This window comes from Triticum urartu, chromosome 6A (assembly GCF_056163025.1).
Source record: "Triticum urartu cultivar PI428250 chromosome 6A, HENAU_Tu73, whole genome shotgun sequence".
In the NCBI taxonomy this organism is placed as follows: Eukaryota; Viridiplantae; Streptophyta; class Magnoliopsida; order Poales; family Poaceae; genus Triticum; species Triticum urartu.
The window spans coordinates 14,997,899-15,018,787 of NC_141878.1; the positions used below are offsets into that span (position 1 = coordinate 14,997,899).

General features: G+C 44.3%; 2 protein-coding genes and 2 pseudogenes across 3 annotated transcripts; all 4 read right to left on the reverse strand.

Annotated features, from left to right (window-relative positions):
- Nucleotides 1-925: 925 nt before the first annotated feature.
- Nucleotides 926-6,264, reverse strand: LOC147963228 (uncharacterized; annotated as a pseudogene). Its single transcript, XR_015608183.1, has 2 exons — nucleotides 4,983-6,264; nucleotides 926-1,230 (listed from the first exon to the last, which is right to left on the reverse strand). The product of XR_015608183.1 is annotated as an uncharacterized LOC147963228 (transcript).
- On the reverse strand, nucleotides 1,335-4,983 carry LOC147963229 (uncharacterized; annotated as a pseudogene).
- Nucleotides 6,265-7,439: 1,175 nt separating the features above from the next.
- Nucleotides 7,440-11,544, reverse strand: LOC147963230 (uncharacterized). Its single transcript, XM_087527770.1, has 2 exons — nucleotides 10,229-11,544; nucleotides 7,440-7,865 (listed from the first exon to the last, which is right to left on the reverse strand). The coding sequence occupies exon 1, from the start codon at nucleotides 11,417-11,419 to the stop codon at nucleotides 10,262-10,264; it is 1,158 nt and encodes a 385-aa protein (XP_087383896.1). The 5' UTR covers nucleotides 11,420-11,544; the 3' UTR covers nucleotides 7,440-7,865; nucleotides 10,229-10,261.
- Nucleotides 11,545-13,562: 2,018 nt separating this feature from the next.
- LOC147963231 (uncharacterized) lies at nucleotides 13,563-14,814 on the reverse strand. The gene is made up of 2 exons (XM_087528533.1): nucleotides 14,262-14,814; nucleotides 13,563-14,175 (listed from the first exon to the last, which is right to left on the reverse strand). Exons 1-2 carry the CDS (start codon nucleotides 14,670-14,672, stop codon nucleotides 13,597-13,599), a joined length of 990 nt encoding a protein of 329 aa, XP_087384659.1. The 5' UTR covers nucleotides 14,673-14,814; the 3' UTR covers nucleotides 13,563-13,596.
- Between the last annotated feature and the right edge of the window lie 6,075 nt (nucleotides 14,815-20,889).

Genomic DNA, 20,889 nt, shown 5'->3' on the forward strand with positions numbered 1-20,889 from the left:
AATCACCAACTCAACATACCGCAAAATTCACAGAGGGAGAATTCAGTGATGCGTGCGACTGAAGCCAATGCAGTTCACAGTTTGTTTTGGTAAATGCGGGTACCGGCTTTTTGTGAGAGGAACATATCTTTAAGGCTAGTGATGAAAAAGGAGAAAGTAAAAGCCTCCGAATATGAAGTATCTCACATGGGTTTCCTTAGCAAGCCTGATCACTGCATGGACAATATCCTCAACCTGCAGGCACAATAGCAAGGTTGCCAACATGAACTGCACAAAAAGATTATGGACATCGTCTAAAAGTAATTGAATGACACCTGATAATCATCACAAGTCGTCTGCTTCATAGACAGAAAACTTCTTTCAGATTTAGAAGAACGGCCTGACAAAATCACATATCTTTACTCTTATAAAAAATCGAGTTGGTGATGATAGTGTGCCTGCATCTTGCAATATAGACCGTCCGATCTATATCTGACGGATAGAAAGCAAAGTATGAAAATTTCGCAAAAGGATACCTGCACCTCTCTCGTTCATCCTTATCTCCCACAACTTCATTGTTGAGTAATTAAAAAAGGAAGTCTCTGTAACAATCTGGCATGGTGGCCGCTGCCAGCGTCGTCCATCCCCATGCCTCTGCTAAGTCTGACCATCAATCACCACCGCGCCCAGTAGCGTAGCTAGGATATCGGCACACCCCGGGCTAGCTTCAGGGCATTGTGGCTACAGTTTGCTACAGTACACCACTGTAGCAATAAACAAGCCTAGGTTTAACCCTCACGCCCCGAGCCAAGGCCAGGGGCCTGTCTACGCCCCTGACCGCGCCGCACTTCTCACCTTATCTCTCATTTTTCTTGAGATATCATTTTTTCGAGAAATTCTTGAGATATCATTTTTTTCGATGAAAATCTCGAGATATCTTTTTTTGATGAAATTCTCGAGATATCATTAGTTTTTACACGTGGGATTACTCCTGCATGGGTCAATCACAACAGGTGTTTTGTAAAAAAATGCATCTTGATGTTCCGTGAAATACACAGGCATTTTGCTAGTACATCCTATGAAAGCTTAGGAGTTGATGTTCCAGGTCGTTGGGTCTCCATGTCTTCCAGTTGCACCCTCTCCATCATCAGTGCCTCTCCCAGGCCTGCCCTGACCTGGGTGTCTCAAGCATTTGAAGTTGGCCAAACCTCAGCTTGTGGCTCACGCATCTCCAATGCTGCAATCAACAATCTACAAAATAAAAACAACTGTGATATGAAATGGAATTCGTAAAATGGTAAATACCAACTATTTATGAAGCACTGAACCTCTCATGACGTTCATGAAGCATAAGCTCAACATATAAAGTAATCTTCTGATTAGAATGGCACAAAGGAGAAATCAATACATAACAAAATGATAGATTTTGGAAAGACGCATAAATCTTTAGAGAACATGTATCTTCTTGTCCATTACAAAATAATGACCAAAACATATCTGGCTTCAGAACTACATCGTGATACTACATATATTGCTCAGAATTCTTCGGTTCATGTAAATCTGAATCTAGCGGGCACTTCCCCTCCGCAAGCTGCAGCATAATCTTCAGCAAGGTGTGGTGCAGCTTCCTTGTGAGGGTATATGAACTTCCCCACGAAATACTTCTCGGTCTCCTTGAAAACAGTATAGTAGTTGGGGTCGCGCTTGAGCAATCCACTTTCCTTGAGAAACCTTACAACATAGTACCGAGGTCTCATCCGGCCCTCTAGGCTGTAACAGAGAATTACTGGCCGATGAGCAATGTACGCCGGTTCCAACCCCACCTCAGACATGAGGAACTCGGAGCTGTGCTGCAGTGATTCGTTCGACTTGGCGAGCAAAAACGGGGCCTTAGGCAGAGCAGTGCTCACCTCGGCATCCGACCACCCTAACGTCTTCTTCAGGTGATCCACTTTGGCTGCGATCTGCTTCTTGTCGCGGAATGCGACAGCACTGAGAGCATGCCTGAACATTCCGGATCCCCGGGGCACACCGAGAGATTCGGTCAATGCCACCATTCTCTGAACACACTCCAGGTCGGTGGTGACCATCCTCGGTATCGAGCTGCACAACTTGGCCATATCGCGATCGCCGAACCCACACACAGGAACGCGACATTGAGCTCCACCTTGCTCTTGTATGCGAGGAGGGCGGTGTTGAAGTTGGTGGCACGGAGCAGCCTCTCGGAGGAGCCGAAGAGGCGCAGGTAGTACTGCAGCTTGGGGACGATGGATCTGGAACGGAAATTGTTGGGGGACTGCAAGAGGAGGCGCGCGATCTCAGAATGTGACAAACCTAGGCCGGAGAGCCCCCGGACGATGGGGGACAGGCCCTTGTCCACGCCGGTGCAGAGGAACTTGGGGTCCCGGGCGACGACGGCGGCGACGTCGGCGCCGGAGAGGCCGAGGCCGGCGAGGAAGGCGAGCACGGCGTCGGGGTTGGCGGGGGACCTGAGGTGGGCGAGCTTGGGGGAGGCCTTGAGCGCCTGGGCTCGGGTGAGGCCGCAGGTGGAGACGAGGTACTCCTCCACGGCGAACCCGGTGGTCGGGGAGATGCCGGGGGCTGTGGCACCGGAGAGGAGGCGGCGGGGAGAGGAGAGGATGCAGCTCCGAGCGTGTAGCTGTGGCCGGGCGGTGGAGAGGGGAGGTGGTGGTGGCGGAGGGAGTGGAGAGCATCTGGATGAGGAGGCGGCCTCGGCGCCGGAGCATGGCGGCGCCGGCGGCGAGGGGGGGAGGGAGGGAGCTCGGGGAAGCCGTGGGCCAGTCTCTCTCACATTGACAGACAGACACTTACTGGTGGGCTGGGCTTTTCGTCTGCGTGAAAGAGGCTGGGCTGCTCTGGGCTTAGACTCTTTTCTTTAGATATAATTTTTTTTAGCGATTTTGCTTTAGATAGACGCCCTGTCTTTTTTCACAATATAAAAGAAATTGAGTGACCAAAAATATTTTGACGAGTTACTTCTTTCTTTCTTTTTCTTTGTGATTGCAAGAAGATTGAGCATCAGTTGGGTCAAGAATTTCTTGGGATACATTGAAGAGAAGCAAATGAAACTTTCATTGAAGAGAAGCAAATGAAACGTTTTCATAGAAATTCTTGTAGATTCAAGAATCCATATCCGGTGTCTGTGGATTGAGGCGGTGTGCGTCTGCATCCAACATATCCCGGTAGAAAGAAGGCATCGTCTAACCTAAATTCAGTAAAATGAAGACTGAGTTTGGATGGATTAGACTAAACCAATATTTCCAGATAAACATCCCCTGTACAGCCTATGTGCATGCCTGCTATCTCTTCTCTAGTTAGCACTTAGCACACAGAATGAATATACCTGAAAGGACCGTGGTAGCCAGGCTTTTAAATCAGAAAAGGCTACTGCTACCTGAAAGGATGATTGGAATCAGGAAAGCGCCAGAACGGAGTCTAATCAAAGAAGTACGCCGGGCATCTTCCTCTTCGCTGATGTTAGTGATGAACCCTTTAAGTAAGGCGAGCTGTGTATAGGCTGGATGTACAGATGAGGCAAGGATCAATCCCTCTGGAATTCGACTGATATGCTGTACCATGTGCGTAATGGAATTGAACCCAGTAGTAATGCTACATGAACCATCATCACCTCCTGTGCTTTCCAGGACTCTTTTTCCTTGTGCTACAAGATGAAGAGCGACCAGCTCATGTCGCCTCTAATTATCTACTCAACCATAACGTGGGTTTGTGTGCAAACAGGGAATGACACAAATCAAAGAAACAAGGGGAAAATAACTCAAGTGTGTCAACCGCAATGCCAACTTGTTAACTCCAAGAGTCCAAGTTTAACCTGTATGTGTGGATATTGGCATAAAATGGACCCAACGGCTACAACTTCAGTCCTAGTAGTCCTCAAGATATCTAATGCATTTAAAGTTCATTTAATATTGCAAAGTAATATAAAGCTTTCCAAAGGTAGCCAAAATTCTAAGTATCCGGGGAACAGCCAAGTATTTTTCATAACAGAAACAGCTAGCGCCAAAATAAATGCTGTCAGTTTTGAGATCAGATTTCTAGAAAAAAGTATTCCAAGAAAAAAAAAGAAATTAGATAGCACTTCCCCTCTGCAAGTGGCAGCATATTCTTTAGCTAGGTGCGGGGCAGCTTCCTTGTGAGGGCAATATGAAAATTTTCAATGAGAACCTTATTGGTCACCATGAAAACGTTATTGTAGCTCAGATTGCGCTTGAGCAATCAATTTCCTTGAGAAACTTTACAGCATAGTATCAGGGCCTGAGCAGGCCCTCTAGTTCTGACAAACAGATGTAAATGACGAGACTAATTCATTGTTGACCATGGTTTAGTCCCAAATAGATTACCTTTTCAAGTTTGAAATTTTCTCAGCGGAAGTAAAATCAGGTACAGGATTTAGGAACAAAGATATTCAATCTTAGAAGGAAAATGGGAAAGAAACCAAAAGGCATGATGAGACACCGAATGGAAACATACATTTCTAAGCATAACCTGGATAGAAAAAATGAACTGTAAATGATGAAAAACAAAAAAAAAGACAGAAATGAAAATGGAAATAAAAATATGGATGAAAGCAACTCATATGATATATTTACTGGAAAATGATGTAATACAGTTCTCATCCTTTCTTGTTCTCTGGGTTCTGGTTTCACAAGAAAATTGGTCTACCCACATATTCAATTTCCATTATCCTAAAAATGGAAGTCAGAAACACAAATATATTCATGGACTCTCATTTCCAGAGATTGCAGGCGATGCTTTCATGTCTACTTAACTAGAACATCAATACATCAACACCACAGGGTTCATGAATTAGACTATCAATTTCATTAGGCATTAGCAGCGACCAAACCAGCATATGGAAGACATACTACAGCAGAAAACCAATCTCTATTTAGGGGGGAAAATACTAATGTGAATTACCAGCTTACTAGGAATGGTGAAAACTCTGTTATGCCATACACAATTACCAATTTCCATAGCCGGTCCTTGCTTCATGTAAATCTGAAATTAGTCGGCAGTAGCCCTTTGCAAGCATCAGCATAGTCTCCAGCGAGGCACGGTGCAGCTTTCTTGTGAGGGAATATGTACCTCTCCATGAATACCTTCTCAGTCACTACAAGCACGGAATACAAGTCCCTGTCAGGATCTAGCAATCCATTTGCCTTAAGAAACTTCACAACGTAGCTCCGGGGCCTTAGCCGGCCCTCCAGGCTGTACGAGAGCATTACCGCGCGACGAGCAATGTATGCCGGTTCCAACCCCAAATCAGAGATGAGGAACTCTGACCTTCTCTGCAGAAACTCCCTAGTCTTATTCAGCACATTTGGAGCCTTAGAAATAGCAATGCCCACCTCAGCATCGGACCACCTGAACGTTTTCTTCAGGTGCTCCACTTTGGCGGCGATTTTCTCCTCGCTGACGAATGCAACAGCATTGAGTGCATGCCTAAACATCCCAGACCCTCGGGGTATACCCAGACCTTCGACGCACACCGCCGTCGCCCGGACACGCTCTGCCCTGGAGGTGAGTAGCCATGGCTGAGCGACGCACAGCTTGGCAATATCACAAGGACCAAGCCCAAACTCTCGCAGGAAAGCGACATTGGGCTTGACCACCCTCTCGAGGTCAGCCCAGAGAATGGAGCATCCCTTGCGCTTGAGAGCATGGAGGAAGTTGTCGGTGGAGCCGAAGAGGGACAGGTGGTACTGCAGCTTGGAGACGTCGGATCTAGAGCGGAGTTTGCCGCATCCGAGCGACAGGAGGCCGACGATCTCAGAACGCCGGTGAGCGCGGCGACGTTGGGGGCCAGGGTCCTCTCCACTTTGGCGCAGAGCAACTGGGGCTCCCTGGCGACGAGGGCGGCGACGTCGGCGCCGGAGAGGCCGCGGCCGGCGAGGAAGGCGAGCACGGCGTCGGGGTTGGCGGGGGACCTGAGGTGGGCGAGCTTGGGGGAGGCCTTGAGTGCCTGGGCTCGGGTCAGGCCGCAGGTGGAGACGAGGTACTCCTCGACGGCGAAGCTAGGGTTCGGGGAGACGACGGGCGCGGCCGCGGAGAGGAGGCGGCTGTGGTAGCCGAGGAGCTGGGAGATGGGAGACGAGGATGGGGGCGGGAGGAGCTGGGACAGGGCGCGGCATCGGAGGCGGAGGCGGAGCATGGCGGCGCGACGGCGCGGTGGCGCCGGCGGCGAGGTAAAGGGGAACGCGTTGGTGCGGGAATGAGGAGGAGGCCGTGGAGAAGATTTTCGTTGGTGGTCAACCCAAAGTGGAGTGGGCCCCACGCGTCGGTGTCGCCTCATGGCTCATGCTGCCTGACCCGTTTACAAACGTGTTCTCTCGTCCAATATTTTTGTAAAAAAAAAAGACATTCGGAGCGCATTTTATACAAACAAAATGACTCATATAGCCAGTCAAAATAGATGACTCATCTAGGCTAGTAATTTTCCGGGATCGATTACAAGAAGTTTCTTGATTACCCCTTTGATGCCTGCTCATCGGGAAGCATGTGGGTTTACTTCTCTCCTGTCCGTCACTCTTGTGTGTGGGGGAACCCTACCCTCGGGTCGGACCTATAGATAGAGGTAGGTTAGGGCTTATTAGTGGTGTCGTCGGGTCGAAGAGGTTGCGCTACGTCCAACAAAGTTTGCCGTACACCGCCCCCCTCTTTGTTGATGCAATTTATAACGGGTTCATTTGGTTAGGGTATCTAGTCAAGGTCGGTGCGATTTTCCGGCGACCAAACCATTGATCTTTTTGTTCACCCGTTATCTTGTGATATATATGTAATTTTGTTCACATTTACAAGGTAGAAAACCGATCTCATTTAAGGTGGCTCTTTTTAGGCGATTACAAACGGCTTCTTGATATAGATGAAGTACAATCTTTTCTTTTCCCTTTTGTTGCCGCTCATTTACGACCATGTGGGTTCCCTTGTCTACCATCCATCGCTTTGACTAGTGGGGGGGTCCCCTTCTCTCGTGTTTGGCCTATAGATAGGGGTAGGTTAGGGGTTTGTCGACGGTGTTGTCTATAGGGGTACTTGTGCAAAGTGTCAAAGAGTCCATAAATCATGCTTGTAATCTTTAATGCATTTATGTTGTGCAATTCTCAACCAAAAAGGAAGGATCACTGGTGCTAGAACTAGCGGAGTTATCCAGCATAAGTCAGGCGAATCACAAGATTTGCATTGCTAATCTTTTAGGACACTTTCACGCAAATAAAGTAAAATACAAGCACACTGGAACTGAACACATCTCATCCCGCTGGCAGCATGCATCTGGAGATCACCATGGTTTTACAATTTGTGTCAGCCAACAAAGAGCACGGGAAACAAAGAGTGCTTTCAAATTTGTGCGTTTCGAGAGAGGCAAAAGAACTGAGTAATATTGGAACGCTGTTAAACTTTTTCTACAATAGACGGATTATATCTCTTCTTTTCATGAACGCGGTCATCTGTTAAACATGAAAACAGCTCCAAACATGATACACTCTGAATGTTGCACTAAACCCATGGCAGTGCTCATACAAGTTACTGCCTAGTGAGATGAGATCAGGGAGCTCTCACAAAAGAGAAAAAATAGAGACGAGACCAGGCAGCATGTCAATATGCATTGAGTAAAATAGACCAAAACACTATACTTGCCCTACAATAAAATGCCATACTCCGCGTCTGCGGCACTATAGCTCGATATACCATAGGCACCACGCCTAGTTATGCCTGCAACAAATATGCATCGAAGCGGAGCTGATCCTCCTTCAGAATCACGTATAGGCAAACCCCCAGTTTGCGCCATGCTCCATCTCCTCGAAGAAGAAAGGACCATGATACATCCAGTTTCAGCACATTTTCTCCTCCTGGAAGAAACAAAGCACCACCTAAATTCAGTAAAGTGAAAACTTCAGAGTTTGCGTGGATTAGTGTAAAACAACATCTCCAGTGTAAATGTCCTTGGTTCGACCATTACTGCCTATGTGTGCCTGCCATGTCTTCTCTAGTTAGCACACTAAATGAATATACACATGGAGAACGTTGTAGCCAAATTGGTGACATGCTTGCTCTATAGAGTCTAACCAAAAAAAGGGTACGACAAAAATCTATCTCTTCGTTTCAGACAGTGTAAACAGGTCGCAAGGAAAAATCATCTAATATTGTTTTTCCTTGAAGGCAAAGAGCCCCAGAAAGACCAGTTTTCATTGATCTTAACTAAAAGACGGATAGTTGCCTCATCTGGGGGACACTTGGCTAAAAGAATAAAAAGGAACTACCTGCATCTGACTTTCAGAGTGTATATTTTCATGAAACGATAATTGGATCCAAAATCCCCCCCATATGAGCACTACTTCTCTTACAAGACGAAAAGAGCTTAGTTATTTGCAATCTCTAGACAGTCTGTACCTTATTAACAATAACTCAAACAAGAATTTGATATGCAAGGGTTAAAGAAATACTCAAATCATCAATGGTGCTAACAAATGTATGGTCTAGTTTATTTTAACCAACAGAAGAACAAAAAAGATATCAAGTTTGCAAGGTTCCACCTGATATTTCTAAAAGACGAGTTAAGACATTCAGCTAAATCTAGATCGTAACACCAATCTATAATTTGAGATACAACTTGATATAAAAGCCAACTCAGTAATATATTGGTCCTTGAAAGGAACCATCCCAAACAGTAGCCTACATAAAAAAAACATGACGGACAGTAGCCAGTAGTATTAGGTACAGAACAACGGAGTGGGAAATGTGCAATCACAACCTAAGATATAGCCAGACAATAATACCATACAGAATCATAAAAAAAGCAAGTCTAATGCATGTATCATAACCATTCAGAAATGGTAATCCTATGCACAGTATGACAGAACAAGGTTTGATTAAGTAGAACGTGCATTATGGACATCTTGCTTCTAATGAAAATTCCAAGTTAATAATTATGGAAAGGGGAACATGCACACAATATAATGGTAATGTAAGTCCAACTATAACTGCAACAAAATAAAGCATGAAACAAAGGAAGCACCTCTTGTGATGGGTTAGACCCAAAAGGCACACGCAGTTTCCCATAGTGCTGACATAGTATCAGCAGCAACTAAATAAGTAACTTGCGAGGATCACCACTCTGGTATTGACCGGCGAAGATTCATACCATTAATCATCTAATCGAGCCATTTATTTACATCCTTTGATTCAGCACTTCCACCAACAAGAGGGCCACGAACAGGTTGATGGTAGAAAACATGGAAGTAACTAAGCGCACTGCCATCAGTGATCCTTGAAGGGAATAAAGAGGAAAAAAATAACTAAAGTGTTAACTACAACATCAACCTGATGACTCCAACAGTCCAAGTTTACACCCACCATATGTGCGGATACATAGAGCTTAACTCGTGTGGCATAAAATGGACCCAGTGGCTCGAATTTTAGTCAAAATAATCCTCCAGATACATTATACATTTACATCATAATAAATAATTTGAAGGAAACAACATGACCTATCTTTCTGTGCTTGAGAAAGCTTAAGTAATATAAGGCTTTCAAAAGCTAAGCCAAAACTCTGAAATAACCATGAAACTGCCAAGTACTTTCAGAACAGCAACAGCTATCAATAACAGAGCAACTATTATAGCATTATTCAATTTTGAGCTCATATGCCCGTAGAAAAAGTATCAGCCAGTAGGCCATCCAAAAAATACGGGGGAAAAAACTAAGAAAACTGATACAAACTACTACTAGTAAACAATGACTAGCTTTCTCAAACAGGCAATATCTCATAAACAAAGCTATTGCAGGAAGAACAAAGAGTTTCAGCTTACAAGAACTAGAGGAAGCAGCCAAAAAACTAGGTCAAAACTGGATGACCAAAGGAAAATTTTGATACTTCGTATCATCATGGCCAAAATAAGAATCTTTTTCGATGGAAAGATAGATTGAGGATTGCATTGAAAACTGCAATGACCATTGAGAACATAGAGATAGAGCGTGCAGATATACGCTTTATCGATAGTTGAAAGCATTTGTAGAATGCCCTGATCTCCACACTCTTAGTTCCACTATGTGTGTCAATATTATGCGAATGAGGATGGACAAGTTCATTGCAGTGCCATCATTCAGTGAGACATAATCAAATTACCAGTTTCACCCAGGATTACCAATACTAAATAACATGCATCAGACAACAAACATTCAGTTTGGCAAATAACACTGAATCAGAAATTACCAGCATTATCGCTTCTCACAGCCCATTGTTGGTTCATGTAAATCTGAATCTAGCGGGCACTTCCCCTCCGCAAGCGGCGGCATAATCTTCTGCAAGGTGTGGTGCAGCTTCCTTGTGAGGGCATATGAACTTATCCACGAAATACTTCTCGCTCTCCTTGAAAACAGTATAGTAGCTCGGGTCGTGCTTGACCAATCCATTTTCCTTGAGAAACTTTACAACGTGGTACCGGGGTCTCATCCGGCCCTGTAGGCTGTAACAGACCATTGCCGGACGTTGAGCGAGGTAGGCCGGTTCCAACCCCACCTCAGAGATGAGGAATTCAGACCTGCACTGCAGTGATTCCTTTGATTTTACGATCAAATTCGGAGCCTTACACACAGCAATGCTCACGTCGGCATCCGACCACCTGAATGTCTTCTTCAAGTAGTCCACTCTGGCAGCGATCTTCTCCTCGGTGAAGGATGCAACAGCTTCAATCGCATACCTGAACATCCCGGATCCACGGGGTACACCGAGTGCTTCGGCGGACGCCAACGCCGCCTGGACGCGCTCTGGGTTGCTGCTGAGCAGCCGTGGCCTATTGAGGCACAGCTTGGCAATATCACAAACACCTAGCCCACTCTCTTGCAGGAGAGCGACATTGGGCTTGACCACCCGCTCGAGATCAGATCCGACAAGGCTGGAGCCATGGCTGACCGCGTGTAAGAGGTTCTCGAAGGAGCCGAGGAGGGGCAAACAGTACTGTACGTTGGAGACGATGGATCTATGCCGGAAGAGGCCGGCAGTAACCGAGACGAGGCGCGAGATGTCAGATCGCGATAAGCCGAGGCCGGAGAGCCCCGCGGCGACGGGCGCCAGTGTTCTCTCCACGCTGGCGCAGAGGAACTGCGGGTCCTTGGCGACGAGGGCGGCGACATCGCCGGCGGAGAGGCCGATCCCGGCGAGGAAGGCGAGGACGGCGTCGGGCTTGGCGGGGGACCTGAGGTGGGAGAGCTTGGCGGAGGCCTTGAGGGCTTGGGGTCGGGTGAGGCCGCAGGTGCCGACGAGGTAGTCCTCCACGGCGAACCCGGTGGTCGGGGTGGAGATGGCTGGCGCTGCGGCGGAGAGGAGGCGGTGGAGAGGTGATACCGGAGAGGTGGCTGGAGACGAGAGGAGGTGGGCGAGGACGCAGCTCCGGAGGCGGAGCATGGCGGCGCGGCGGCCGGCGGCGAGGGAATGGGGAACAGAGTAGCGAGGGTAGGCTTGCGTTTTTTTTTTTTTGAGGTGATGGGTAGGCTTCTTGCGTTGGTGTCACCTTGAGGATGGCCGAGTGACGGGCTGGGCTGGGCTGGGCTGGGATGGGATGGGCTACCACTCTTGTACACGAATTTCTTTTCAAAGGTGTTGACAGAGTATTGTCTCAAAAAAAAAAAGGTGTTGACAGAGTAGTACCACGTCCATGCATTGCATGCACGACGCCCACGTCCAACCACCTCTTCCCTGTACTCTAGCGTGCTTATCCTCTCAGCTAGAATAGCTCTTGGTGGCTAGAACAGCTGAATCAATACTAAGAGCATCTCTAGTGGATGGTGTAAATTTGGATGTGTATATCTCCATATATATGTCCATATACACCTTGCTAAATTATACACCTCCCAGTTTTAAATTATACACCTCCCAGTTTTTCAGTGGAACGTGTATATTTCCAACGGCTATATTTTCAAGCGGCTATATTTCCAACGGCTATATTTCCGATCTATATAAACCACCCCTACCACCTCTCTTCCAGTACACTTCTACCTGTGACTTCTCTTCTCACCTAGATTTCTCTATCGTTTCTCACGCAACACAATGAACACATCCACTTGGGACATGAGTTCTTCGTCATCTTCATCTAGCGACGATGAACTCATACTTGCAGCATTCGCCGAGCGCGAGGAGGAAGAGAGGAAGAACGCTCGACGCCATGGCGGTTCCAAGCATGGACGTCAGTCAATCGATCAAGGAAGAGATGCCAGATTTGTTCTTCTGTGGGACGACTACTTCAAAGAGATTCCTCGCTTTCCCGAACATTTGTTTCGACGAAGGTTCGTAATTAGTACACTTCTCTGCTTTGGTCATTTTTTCATTTCCCTTTCTCATTTACTTTTTATGCACAGATTTAGGATGTCGCGTACTTTGTTCAACCGCATAGCTGATGGTATACTTGAGCATGACTATGATGGTTTTTTACGCAAAAAAGAAGTGCTTCTGGAGCTCTTGGGTTACATCCTCTGCAAAAGATGACTGCGGCAATGCGTATGCTAACATATGGATTAGCAGCTGATGATGTTGATGAGTACATCCGGTCCGCTGAGTCTACTAATTTAGAGTCTTGCAAGAAATTTGTGATCAAAGTTTGTGAAGTTTTTGGGGAAAAGTACCTGAGATCTCCAAATGAAGAAGACATTGCTAGGTTACTTGCAATAGGGGAGGAAAGAGGATTTCCCGGTATGTTAGGGAGCATAGATTGCATGCACTGGGGGTGGAAAAATTGCCCCCAAAAATGGCATGGCATGTTTAAAGGCCATGTGAGCGAGCCCACTATGATCTTGGAAGCAGTTGCTTCACAAGATCTTTGGATTTGGCATGCTTATTTTGGTTTACCAGGGTCTCTAAATGATATAAATGTTCTTCAACGTTTCTCCTGTTTTTACAAAGCTAGCCGAAGGCCAAACTCCTCTAGTGAATTATAGCATCAATGGCCATCAGTACACAATGGGGTATTACCTTGCAGATGGTATCTATCCACGGTGGGCAACATTTGTGAAGAGCATACCAGCTCCAACTAGCAGAAAGCATAAAACTTTTGTCAAGAAGCAAAAGGGGGCTAGGAAAGATGTGGAACGAGCCTTTGGAGTTCTGCAATCCCGTTTTGCCATTGTTCGTGGACCTGCTAAAGGATGGAAACGTAAAGAAATCACTGATGTCATGAAAGCTTGTGTCATAATGCACAATATGATAGTTGAAGAGGAGCGACAAACTGGTCGGCAAAGCTGCACTTTTGAGGCAATGGAAGAAAGAGTCACAGTCTCTCGTACTCATGCGGAAGAACTGAGCTCTTTTATTCAGATGACTCACCGGATTAGAAATTTCGATGAACATGATCAGCTTAAACTTGATCTAATTGACCATGTGTGGCAAAAGTTTGGAAACGAGTGATGTCCTAGTTATAAGTTTGTAATCCATTTCTTTTCATGTAGTTATAATTTATGCAATGAGTGATGTAATCCATGTCTTTGTAATGCAGCTATCAAAAAAATATTTATGCAATGAGTGATGTAATCCATGTCCTCAACTAGCAGAAAGCAGTAAATAGTTCTTACAACTACAACATATAGTTCACATTACCCTAGGCCGCGAGCAAGGATCTCCTTCTGCTTATCTTGGTAGAACTGCTTTAGCACATCAGTCATACCACTAGTGTCGATGAGCATGACCCTCTCATCTAATTCAAACTGTCTCCGTGCATCCTCCCACTCATTTCGTGCATCTTCATTCTTTTTGAGTGCAATCTCCTCTTTTCGCAATTCCAATTGTTGTGCGTAGTGAGCATTTCTTGTCGCCTCTTTGATCTCATCCTTCTCGAGCTTTGCTGCCCACACAGTTTCTAATGACAGCTTGCAAGCACTGTCATCAGCTTTACCTCTCTTATCCTTCTTCACACCATCAGGTCTTTTCTCATGTTCAAGAGCATCAGTGCGTATCGAGGTAGCATCAGTACGTACCGAGGATGCATCACCCAGATCATTGGTGGCTGTGCCTGGACTTGCATCAATGGTCTTCTTTTGTTTCTTAAGAGAAGTTTCAACTTCTCTTGTCTGCCACTTTGGATACTTCGAAAACTCCACATAGCAATGCATCAGTGTGAAAGGCTTCTTTTTTTTAAGATCCATTTCCTTGAACAAAATGTGTGCATCGTTTGTCTGCACATATAAATATGTTGTCAAAATAAGCACAACACATATAGAATATTGCACATCACATATAGAATTACAAGAAATGCGCATACCTTTTCTTCTATAGTCCTTCCACTTTCTTGCCTATTTAAAATCTGCTGAAGACAACCATAAAATTTAGAGGTCTCTCTGTTAATCGTTGTGTAACGACAATTGATTGCATTAGCATTACGCTCCGGCCATGATGATTCCTTGTGTGTGTTGTAGTACTCTGAAATTCTATCCCAATAAGCATCTCGGTTTTGATCTGTCCCAACAATATCCAAACTTGTATTTGCCCATGCTGCTATGAGAACCTTGTCCTCATCACTAGACCAATTTTTTCCTTTGTTGGATTTTCCTTTCTCTGTTATTGCAGAACGATGCTGAGTTGATGGAGTTGCCTGCTCTTCAATTGGACTATCTGGTTGTGTTTGTGTGTAACCAAAACCAATGGTCTCCAAGAAGCTTTGGTCACCATCCATCTGCAAGCAACCAATGCATAGCTATTTTAGACCACAATCTGACATCAAATTGACATGGCCAAGCAACAATTTGCAATAGACAAATACCAAATATCAACACCAGATGGAGAAAGCATTGCAATTTCCTGCTTTTCCCCACCCACTCGGCCTCACTGCTTCGATTCAGAGCTGCCTCTCCCCTGCCCGTCGACCTCACTCCTCTCCCCAGGTCGCAGGCCGCCGGCCTTCCCAGCCCGTCGACCTCCTACCTCTCCCCAGGCCGCAGCTAGCGCCGCCCGCACCCGCACTCCGCCGCCCGCATCCCGCACCCCGCCGCCCGCATCCCGCACCCCGCCGCCCGCATCTCGCACGACGCTGCCCGCAGCTAGCCCCGCCCGCAGCTAGCGCCGCCCGCTGCCCGCACAGCCTCCCCACGCGGCCGACCTCCCGCCGCCGCCAGATCTAGCTGCAGGGCGTGCGCCGCCCCCCCCCCCCCCCCCCCCGTCGCCCCGTCCCCGCCCTCCCGCTCGTGAGCAAGGCCGAAGAGGAAGAAATTGTTACCTTGGGCGACAGCCGGAGAAGAAACGCGACGGCGACCTGGGGGCGAGCTCCTCCGATTCTTCCTCCGGGCGGGCGCGGGACGAAGCAGCCATCTCGTTTTCGCGAGCTGACGAGCGTGGCTTGCTCGTGTATATTTCCACGCCTCGTACCGTCGTGGACTGGGCGTGGATGTTTACACGCCCTTTTACACGAGTCGCTGGGAGTAATTTTTTAGCTGGCATTGTGTATATTTGCTATACACGTCCATATAGATGATCCACTAGAGATGCTCTAAGCGCGTTGCATTCTATTCTTCACTCCCGTTTCTACATGGTATCAGTTACCAAGTGACCTCTTCTTCCTCCTCAGCTTCCGCCGCTCTAACCTCCCTCCAGCATGGGCTCCCCTGCCCGTTCCTCCGTCTCCGGCAACGGCCACAACGACACCAACCCCTTCGCCCTCCCGCCGGTCTCCTGCGACCGCATCCTGGACCTCCCCATCAAGGAGCATGTGCCCGTCGTCCTCGACCTCGACACCCCGACGTACACTGCATGGCGCACCTATTTCAGCCTGCTCTTCACCTCCTACCGCCTCCGCGACCACATCGACGGGTCCGTCGCCGCCAACGCCATGACGCCACCACATCGTCAAGTGGCTCTACCTCACCGTCACCGACAACCTCTTCCACATGGCCACCGCCGATGACCCGACGTGGACTGGTTTGTTGTTTGAGAGTGGTGAGGGTTTGCGTTGGTGTGGTGTCTGGCCCCACGTGCCAGTGTCTCTCATTAGGGCTTAGGGGCATATGTCAACGGGCTGGGCTGGGCTGGGCTGGGCTTGCAGACGAATGTGTTTATTCCTTTGGAATTTTATGAAAGTTGTTCTAACAAAATCTGATTTGAAGCCCCTAAAAAAACTGATTTGAAAGGTTTACAATGAAACAAAATAGAGTGAGTAATGTAAAACAAAATATCGAGCGACTTATCTTGATAAGGTTTACTTTTGTGTTAAAAAAAGATAACCTTTTCTTGGTTCTCCTTTTTTTTCTTGGCTCTCCTTTTTCTCTTGTGAGTGCAAGATAAAAAGGTGTCCCTCAAGGCCTCAATGACGGTAGAAGAATGAGACCAAAATTACGTAGCATACATTTAGTAGAACCGATCGCTAACTACGGAATACAGAAATTCGGTCTGATCACCAAAATCAAATCATTGGATTCATATATAGTTGAAGGTTTTAAACTTTTTCATCACATACAATACATATTCGGTTACTCAAATTACTGGCCTAGGAGCACTCACACACCCTATACGTCTGCCCCTTAATAGCTACTCGCTCCGTCCCATAATATAAGAACATTTTTGCCCCTACTAGTGTAGTGGCAAAAACGTTTTTATATTATGGGACGGAGGGAGTAGAATCTGCAACCAAGACACATATGTAGATTAAGTGTCTATTACTACCTCTGTAAAAAAATGTAAGAGCGTTTATATCACTAAAATAATGATCTTTACGGAGGGAGTACTAAGCAATACATACATCTCACGAGGTGACGTCTGGATTGTACGAAAACGATGAAAAGAAACAGATTACGCAAAACTCGGTTTTGAGCACTCGATTATGTGCCAACGTACATGTTCCATAAAATAGGGTTGACCTTCCATTATATGGTGTATATACACCCTATATGGAAAAAAATTAGAAATTAAATAAAAAGTCAACAAATTCTAAAAATATTTTTGAAATAAACTTGACCTACCATTATACTGGTAAAAAAATCCACATTAGGAAAAAATCTCATTGAGTTCTTTTCAAAAGAGACAACAAATTTGGTCAAAATAGTGTGAATAGTGACCTCTAATAGCAAATATATTTTTTTGCCCTGAAGTCAATGTTGGTTTTCTATTCGTGAAAATTTATATACCAGTGCAAAAGAAAGTCAAATTTATTGTAAAAAAAACTTCCAAACTTTTTTGACTTTTTTAAATTATCATTTTTTCTCATATGAGATGTATATACACTCAGGAACCAAAGGGTATTTCCCCTTTAAATAGGTTACAAATAATAGTACTACATACCCACCAACCCGACTCCCATGGATGGGCATATGCATATTATACCACACCATCTATACAAAAGACATAGTAGCACAAAAGAGATGAGATGGAAAGAGAGGGGGATGTGAAACTAAACGCATTAGGGAGTAGGAGGCGCCAGGAAAAAGGATCGATGCTCAGTGCACTACACGATGCTCCTTCGCCATGATACATAGTGTGAGAGCTCATAGATGCAACAATGCTCAATTAAGAACACAACAAGTACATACAACTTTGAGTAGCATGAGGACACCAGTTCTTAGTGCGGAACATAACTGTTCAATAGACTTGCGGGTAACATGAGAAAAACGACATGAAGGCAATGCATGCACCTAGATCAAAATCATAGATGTAGTATGGTATACCGGTGGAGCAGTGCGCAGTGCAAAGAAGTGATCGAGTGCGGCGTTTCTGCTCCCGAGCTCATCTGCACCCTCTCTGACAAAAAAAAAACTCAAAAAAAATACTAAAAAAATTAAAAAAATATTCCAAATTTTGTGTGTGTGGTAGATAAGTTTATACGTGAGATGCGCTCCAAATTCCAACTCATTTGGACATCTGAGCAACTCTCAGCAAAAAAAAAATAATGGTCTGTAAAAAAGTTTACCGCTGTTCGGACCTGATTTTCTTTTGCTGAGAGCTGCTCAGATGTCCAAATAAGTTAAAATTTGGAGCGAACCTCAAGCATACAATTTTCTATCACACAAAAAAATTGGATTTCTTTAATTTGTTTAGTATTTGTTTTGATTTTTTTCTAACCGGGTGCAGATGAGCCTATGCACCAAATTGGATTTTCGTGATCACGAAGTTATTCCTTGTATTTTGGAACATTCGTTCCAGTTCATGCCACCAGCGGGTCCTTTACTGCATTGCTTGGTTGCATCTTACCGCATGCACCCATGGTTGAATTACTAGTTAGCATGTAAAATAAAACTTGTGATCGATACTTTTTCTTGCCGAAATAAGTTTAACATTACTATTGTTACTCGGTTCATTACAGTTTCTAGGCTTCAATTATGTATGGCCTGCCAATTTAATGCAAGCACACAAGATCTCACCAGGTGGGCGCGAGGCACCTCATCTCTTTTACCTGGATAGAACATGCCATGCTTTGAGAGTTCTTTTTCGGCGCCCGTTGTGCTAGGAAGTCTCCCTTGGCGCACACTACAGATAGTTCTGGGTCTCGCCCATTTAGGCTTCCTTTGCTATGTTCGCCTTTTCTCTCGCCCATATGTAGGTCTTTCTCAGCCCTAAAAACATGCAGATCGTTCAAGCCAAAAAAAAACATTCGCTCGATTTTTCTGCTCCCTTTGTCTTAGAGTTTAAAATTAAAAAATTTATCAAAACAAAAACAGTTTTACAGATTTCCAAAGGATTTGTGGATTTGAAAAATCATCAATTTGGGAAAAATTCATGGATTTTAAAAAGTTCATGAATTTGAGAAACATCAATTTTTTGAAAAAATTCAAAAAATTTCATGAATTTTGAAAAAAATCATGGATTTAAAAAACTATTCTCTAATTAGAAAAATGTTCAGGGATTTGAAACATGTTCACGAATTTAAAATAATTCTTAGATATTTGAACAAAACTTCACATATTCCAAAAATTGTCTGAGAATTTTTGAAAAAGAGTTCATGAAGTTCAAAAAAAATTCATGAGTTTGAGAAAGTTCAACTATTTGTAAAAAGTTCACAATTTTTGAAGTTCATGAATTAAAAATGTGAAATATTTTGAAAAAAGTTCAAGGATTTGGAAACTTGTTCGAGAATTAGAAAAATTGATCATGAATTTAAAAATGCTCACTAATTTTGAAAAAGTTCACAGATTTTAAAAACAGTTCAGATATTCGAAAAAAGTATTCTAGAATTGTTAAAAAGTTCAAAATTTTGAAAATACATGAATTTTTTTGAAAAAAAATACAAAACACGAAAAAGAAGATATGATTTTTTTTGGGAAAAACCCAAGGAAAATCTGTAGAAAAACCAGCAAACTAACACATAAAAGACAGCAGAAAAAACCAAAAAAACGTGAGGAAGTTATTAGAAGAAAAACCAGAAATAAAAATTCGCACTTATTTTAGTTTCTTTCATATTTTAGTTGTCGCAAGCTATTTTTTCTCTAAAAGAATTTCCATCCACTTTTATTTAAAAATTTTGTCAAGACTCTCATAGCACACTAGACGATGTCGAGACTCTCATAGTACACTAGATGATACGCGCGCTGCTGCAGGAACATGTGGGAATTAGCTCAATGTATTATTTTGATGAGATTTGGTAGTCTTAAATTTGAATGTGATACCAAAGATTAAAAATACATTTGGTTTGATTTATTTTATTGTTATATAGTTACAAAATATTAATAAAGTATTATTTCTCACAAATGTTGAGAGAAATAAAGTAGCGGGGTTGATAAAATTTTATGTGTGTGTGTTGAAAGAATTAGTATATGTACCATTTTTATGCATGCATGTTAAGAGAAATAAAAGTAGTGCAGCTGATGATGTGGCATGTGGCATGTGTGCATGTTGAGATAAATAGAAGTAGTGGGATCAACTACTTAAGTATATATTTATAGGATTCATAAAGTAATTTATTTTCTTAGTAGGATGAACTACAAGAACTAAATCTACATCTACATGTTTACCTGCTATAATGTGATATGTTAATATTTGATCGTGCATTGGTTGTCTAAGCTTTGACATGCAATGCACGTGTACCTTACTAGTATGTATAAAACTATTCAAGTGTCATGTGTGTTGCTACCCACAACATAACATATAGAGGCATTGATTAAAGATTTTTCATCTTATTTGAGCAGAATATGTAACATGGCAGTTCCAAGTATGATACACTTGGATGTGGCATTAAACCAAAGGTAAAACATAATCCCATGATGTTGTGCATAATTTTTTTCCCGATGAAGGTGCATAAGCTATTGCCGAGTGAGGGATTAGGGAAGCACATGTAACCCTAGGTCTCGTTCTAGTTTATAATTAAGGCTAGGCTGGGCTAGTTGATAGGCACCTTACAATCTCATCATCACCTCTGGATAGACCTACGATCATCATTGTACTCTGTACACCCTCATCATCAATGAAGTAGGGTTTTACCTCCACCGAAGGCGTGGGTAACCTCTGAGTATTTGTTTCCCCTCTCGACCTTCCGGGTTGGTAACAATACCCTATCGAGGGATTTGCCGGATTTCACACCGACAATGGGTAAAATCATTGAATTTCCTCTTGGTAACGTACACACATTTTGCGACTTTGCTCACTGATACTAGCTAGTTGTTATAATTGTATCTTTTCTAGAAACCAACATGTGAATTATCTGTGTGCGCGTGGGGATGAGTCTTTGAATGGCCACATGAGCAGCACATAGAGCGTATGGTTTGTGATTATATTTTCCAACAAGCCATACATCGTTTATAAATCTTTGATACCAAGAATTTTACTCACGTCTCGAACATTACCCATTTAGGATTTTATTTACTTTCAACATGTGTGCAGCGAATGGGCCACACCCAAATTATCTTAAGAATGAATCATCAGTCCTTGAAAGCATCCAAATATGTCGCTCAACTTTCAATTCCATGTTATACGAA